At 56.2% G+C, this 6034-nt stretch overlaps 1 protein-coding gene across 1 annotated transcript; it reads left to right on the forward strand.

Annotated features, from left to right (window-relative positions):
- The first annotated feature begins 255 nt into the window (after nucleotides 1–255).
- Nucleotides 256–1506, forward strand: LOC104341251 (C-C motif chemokine 4). The gene is made up of 3 exons (XM_009962202.2): nucleotides 256–391; nucleotides 907–1018; nucleotides 1419–1506. The coding sequence occupies exons 1-3, from the start codon at nucleotides 319–321 to the stop codon at nucleotides 1504–1506; spliced, it is 273 nt and encodes a 90-aa protein (XP_009960504.1). The 5' UTR covers nucleotides 256–318.
- The last annotated feature ends 4528 nt before the right edge of the window (nucleotides 1507–6034 follow it).

Genomic DNA, 6034 nt, shown 5'->3' on the forward strand with positions numbered 1-6034 from the left:
TAAATAGTTCTCCTCTTTGTGGCCATGCCACTTGGCACTTTTTAGTTTCCTTTTGATTTGATGAAATCGAAAATGAGAGCTGAGTCAGAGCTCAACATACTTGGCTCCAGTGTGAACTGTATCCCATTCTTCCCAATTCCCTTTGGCTATTTCGCTTTCCTGACATCCTCTGTCATCATTCTGGAATTTCCGCAGGCTTCTCCTGGCTGCCTCCAGGACTCCCTGTTAAAAGGGAGCTGAATCCCGCTGCTGCTGCAGTCTGAGCTGCATCTGCCGGAGTTTCTGGTCCTGCTCCGACTGCCCTCACCCAGCAGGAAGATGAAGGTCTCTGCAGCTGTTTTTGCTCTTCTCCTCATTGCAGCCTCTTGCTCCCAAACTTTGGCTGGCCCAGGTGAGTCCTGCTTTTTTGTTGGTGAAGGAAGAACAGATCTGAGCCTTCATTATCGTTTCTCCATTGAGCTCCCCTGGCAGATAACTGGGAACTTTTCAGCACTTGTACCACTCTCCCAGGCACCTCTTTCGCTCTCCGCTCTGCATTGAGATCAGCTACATGTAGGAACCCCAGAATTAGAAAGTCATCCATCCACCCATCCATCAGCCAGCCAGCCAGCCAGCCTGGGCTCGGAGTACTTCTGGCTGGTTATAGTTTAGGGACTTCAGTCTCTTCCCTGGGGCTGGGGAAGGCGGGGAAATGAAGCTCTGAGCAACGACTGGGTGGGAATCTCCCCCAGTACCTGTCAGTGCTGTTCCTGGCATTGGACCAGATGATCCCCAACGTCCATTTCAACCTTTCAACCTAATTCCTCACTCCCTTCCCTGCCAGCATAGCTCCCCGAGCTGATGGGCTGGCTGCTCCTGCTGCACAGCCCAGCACGTGCTCACGTTGTCTCTCCTTGCCTCTTCTAGCTGGATCCGACCTCCCAATCTGCTGCTTCATTTACACATCCCACAGGCTCCCAAGGAAGCTCATCCTGCGCTACTACAGCACCAGCACCAGTTGCGCCCTGCCAGCCATCGTGTAAGTACCAGCGGCGACTCGTGGGCGCAGGCGAGCTGGGACAGAGCGGGGAGAGCTGCTGTGGGGTGTGCGTGTGGGAGGGACCAGCTCTGCGGGGTGGCTGTGGGCTCGGGGGTCTGTAGGAACAGAGCAGGGTGAGGGGAACCCCAAGGGGAAAGGGCTTGCGCGGGGATTGCCAGGGATGCTCTTGTGGGGACGCCCAGGGATGCTCCTGCAGGAGTCGAGGAGTCAGTGTGGGAAAAGGGATGGGAGTGGGGGAAATCAGAGCCGGGTGCTGGTTTCAGGATCAGCTTAAGGCACACTGTGGAGAACCTCTTGCAATGCCCCAAAGCTGGGATCCAGGCTCTCCCGGGATGCAGGTCTGAGCAGAGTTCTGATATGTCTCATCCCTGTTCCACAGGTTCATCACAAAGAAAGGCCGCCAGGTCTGTGCCAATCCCAGCGACACCTGGGTTCAAAGTTACCTGCAAAACTTGAAGCAGAACTGAGCAAAGCCAGACGGCAAGTGTAGCTGTTGTCATGCACGAGTCATGTTATCCTGAGCTCCTGCGATGGAGCGGGACACCACTGGGGCAACAGGAGCTGCAGGAGCCCACGTCCTCTGCAGGTGGCTCCAAGGGACTGCTGGAAGGGCACCGTGAGACACCTCGTGCTGGGGTGCCGCTACTTGCCCTCGGCTGGCGTGGACCAGTCTGCAACCTCCTGCCTCTGCCCTGACACCTCTGCCTGTGGCCTGGGAAGGCCCATCAGACTGCACCTCTGTTGTTCTTGTATTATTTAATATTATTTAAGAAATCATCATATGGGACAGTCAGTACTTTCTTCTGTAGATAATAACACTATTTATGGGAGGGTGGCAGGGAGGGTATTGATGGGGCAGTGGCTCAGAGTCTCAGCATTGAATGATGGGAGGTTACATGCGTGAAGTCATGATTGGAGAATAAAGAATTTGGACAAAACCTCTGCTTTTTTCTCTTTATGTGCCTCTGTGTGGTTTTTACCAGCACAGAGACAGAACCTCACCCTGAGCCTATCTGCACACTCGATATGGCATGTGATGATGGGAAATGGTTTGTGGCAAACCCATGAAGTTTCCATACTGCAGACATATGAGTATCCTCCCACGCTTCATTCCCCCCACCACATACACCCCCACCTCTTACATCCTTTACAGAATTAGACATGTTTGTAGGCACATATGGGCCTTATACACACATATGAATATGCTCTCCACACACCCCAGGCACGCCCTATATGCTTGCTTGAAGCTCCCAGTCCCCCACACTACACCCCAAACTGGTCCCTGGGTGTGCTGTGTGTGTAATGGGATGGTGATGGGACGTGTGGCTGTAAGGGGTAAAATCCTGCCAGATTGCAGGGAGAGCAGCTCATGGTCGGATGGGAGGAAGCAGAGGTGCTGCGGTACTGGGGCTGCCCTGGGAGCTGGCAGGTACCTGGGGCTCATCAGCTGCTTGTCCACCCTCATGCTGAGGGTGCTGGGGCGCAGAGCAGCATCGATTCCCTGCCCGTACCCACCCCTGCTAGCCATTTCTGCCAGCTAAGCAGCCGTGTTTCCCAGCACAGAGCCCGCAGGCCCCCACAGCATCTCTCCTCACGTGTATCTGTTCCTCCGAGACAGCACTGCATCTCTGCCCACCAGCCCCCTGGTCCTGCCGAGCCCAGCACTGCTGCCTCGAGAGAGGCAGGGACCTCAACTTTCTTTCTGTCCACCCCAATGGCGGTTGTTCCTCACTCCCCCAGTTGTAAAACAAAGCGAAGGGTTCAGCGATGCTGCAAGGGGTAAAACAGCCACCAGCAAACCACCTGGGGTTGTTCCCAGGATGTGGCTTTGCATGGGAACATGAATGGGAGGGAGCAGGTCCCAAGGGTGAAAGCACAGTGCTGGGCACAGCTTGTCCATTGCAATCGTGCTCAGCACTCCTCTGCTTCTGCACACCAAGAAGAAATGTCCCCAACAGCACCGTCACCCTGAGCTGGCCTGGCCTTGCAGCCATCCTGTTCCAGAGAGTATTTATTCTTCCTTATGCAAAAAAGCCTTTCTCTTATTGTTTCATTTTTTCCCTGCAGCTATAAATTAGGCTTGGCAACCCTGAGGCTGGGAAAGCACCTCCACAGCGTCTTGTGATTTCTCTCTAGTCTCGTGTTTTCCAGGCTGGGAAGGCAGAAGGACTCACGGGCCAGCCAAGGAGCAGCATCCCAGCGAAGGACAGACCCAGCCCAGGCACCGTGTTGTGTCCCAGGAGATGGTGCTGGTGGTGTGGGACCATGTGAAGGGCTCCTCTCCAGCTCCATGGGGATGGCTCCTGACTACTCTACTGGGAGGATGATTTAGGAAAGGCACAGGTTCTCACTCACCCCTGGCAGGGTCCCCGTGCTCTCCTGGCACAGCAGGGTCCTAGCAGAGAGGGTCAGATCCAAGCAGGGAGAAGGTGGGTTAGGATGTTTGCAAAAATCTTGTCCCACTCTATGGCCAGGGCTTGCCATCGTGGGGGAGAGACAAAAATCTGCAAAGAGGTATATCCTGAGCCGGGATATTGCCCCCTGTGCTGTGAAACATGGGAGAGTGGCCACTGCATGGTAGGGTGGATGGACAGGAACTGCTGCCCACGGATGGGCAGGTAAGGAGCCTGAGAAGGGGGTGCTGGGGGTGTCCTCTGCCCCTGAGGGCATCCCAACTCCCCCACGCCCGCTGCACGCTCGGTCGCCTTTGGTGCTGCAGAGAAACTGCAGGAGCCCAAAGTAGTCCCTGATCTGGGGCTCTGTGGATGGATGCCGTGGTGAGAGGGGAGGCTGTGGGGGGTCTGAGGTTTGCCTCAGGCCTGGGGTGCAGGGGCCAGGCTGGAGAGGCAGGAGAACTCAGTGCTGCAGCTGGCTCTTCTCCGGACAGACCCTGGCCAGGAGCCCAGGCACTTGTGGGAATTTCCCTCTGAAGCCTTTCTGGTTTTGGTTTCCTTCTCGATGCTCCAAGAACAACAGCCAAGCCAGCGTGCTCCAGGAGCCCTGCTCCCCCCTATCCCAGACCCGTCTCCCCTGGCATGAGCTAGGCACCGTGAGGGCTGGTCCCTCTGTGTGGGGACTGTGGCAGCCCAGCCCGGGGCTCCCTTGCCTGCCCGCGCTGCCTGGTTGCCCGTGCTGGCCCATGGGGATGGGCTGGTGTGGGGTGGCACCGTGGTGGGGGTTGTAAAAGCGAAGGAGAAATGGTATCCCCAGGGGTCAAACGTGCAGGGAGCAGCCTGCTGCCAGCTCTGGGCAGGGGGAGGGCAGCCAGGAGGGGGGACAAGCCAGCAGAGATGCTGTGGGGAGAGGTACTAGTGAATCCAGGGGATGTAGCAGTTGCTCTCATGGGTCCTGTCTTGAGGCTTGCGGCGGCACCAGCCCTTTCTCGCCCGCTGCACAGAGATCTGCAAGAAATGGCTCAGTTGTAGCTCAGTCCCTGGCCCTGACAACTGTCAACTCTGACAGCCCAGCATTCCCTTTTCTTCAGGTGTCTTTGCCCTGCAAGCAGTTCAGGGACATCTGTGCTGCAAAATGGGGTGCGGGTTGGGATGGGCTCCGCCACGAGGCTGCGTGTGGGGCGTGGAGCACAAAGGAGCACGGAGCCAGGTATCGAGTCTCAAGGAGCACGTCAGGACTCAGCAAGACCAAGGGGTTCACTAGCCAGATCTGAGCCGAAGGAACGGGAGTCCAGCAGAGAGCAAGGGAAGAGTTCGCCTCCCCAGTTTCCTGCTGGAGGGTGACCATCGCTCAGCCGTCAGGTTTTTCATGTGCTTACAGAGGTGGACAAAGCCGAGGGCAGCTGCTCCCGTGGGGCCTGGCAGGTTGAGTCTGCTGGACCCCCTGGACCACAGGCTTTTCCTTCACTGCCTGCTGGAGCAGAAGGCACCCAGAAGGTCAGAAGACCCTCATGGTGACATGGGCAAAGCACTTGATAGCCGGGTTGTCTCTGGTGTTTTTGACAGCATGAACCCCGTGGCTGTCCCCTTTGCCCCAGTGAAGCTGGGAGAAGCCCTGGGAAGGGAGATGAGCCATGCAGACCCAGTGGCTGCATTGCCTCCCTGCTGGCCCCTGTTCCTAACCCTGTTCTGTAGCTGCCCCCTCCATCAGCCCCGCAAGTTCTCACCTCCTCTCGCCCTCAGCCGTTCTTCTCAACACAAGGAGTGCAGTTGTGGTTATTTCTAGCTAACTCGGCTGAAGCACCTACTATATTGAGGCCTGTACAACCCGACACGGCCTCTGCCTGCAGCTCTTTGATGGCTGATGGTTTGAACTTGGCCTCAAGGCTCAGCCTCTTTGAGTTCTGTCTTTCTAACCTACACTGGCCATGTTCTGGCAGCTCCACGTCGCCCAAGAAGCCTTTCTCCTAAACCCACCCATTTATCCATTCCATTACTGGTGCTTCCCTGTGGAGAGCGGGGACTGGATGGATCAGTGCTAAGCACCAACACGGTCTGTATGCCTGCTTAGCTCCTGATGGGAACATGAAGGTCTCTCTGGCTGAACCTTGTTGCTTTCCTTGTTGCTGCCCTCTGCTCCCAATCCTGCTTTGCTCCAGGTGAATCCACCCTTGTCTTTGGGTTGGTTTTTCCTTTCCTAGAGGAAGAAGTGCTCGTGATGGTGACCTCTAATGCCTGAAGAACAGGCATGACTTGCTTTGACTCCTTGGTCTGGAGTGTGGCCTGCTGGGAATGCTTATTCTCTGCTGGCCATACACATCCCTATTGTGTCCCCTTCCATTCATATGGATTCAGTCCTGTACCCCAAACCTCTTCCAGCCATCCCTGACACAGCTGTGTGCTGCTTCACATGGACTTGGCAAAAGCTTTCCAGGAAACACGTGGAGGACTATTCCTACCCCACCAGCAGGTGCCGGCAGCCAGCTGTTCTGTGGGTATGGGCTCTTGCCCATGCAGGAACCCTGTGGCTCAGCCCCACAAATCTTTCTCCCTCTTGAGACCAAGAATTGGACTTGTTGGGGTGTTCTCAGGGATTGGCCAT

The sequence above is a fragment of the Leptosomus discolor genome, chromosome 18, assembly GCF_034619465.1.
Source record: "Leptosomus discolor isolate bLepDis1 chromosome 18, bLepDis1.hap2, whole genome shotgun sequence".
In the NCBI taxonomy this organism is placed as follows: Eukaryota; Metazoa; Chordata; class Aves; order Leptosomiformes; family Leptosomidae; genus Leptosomus; species Leptosomus discolor.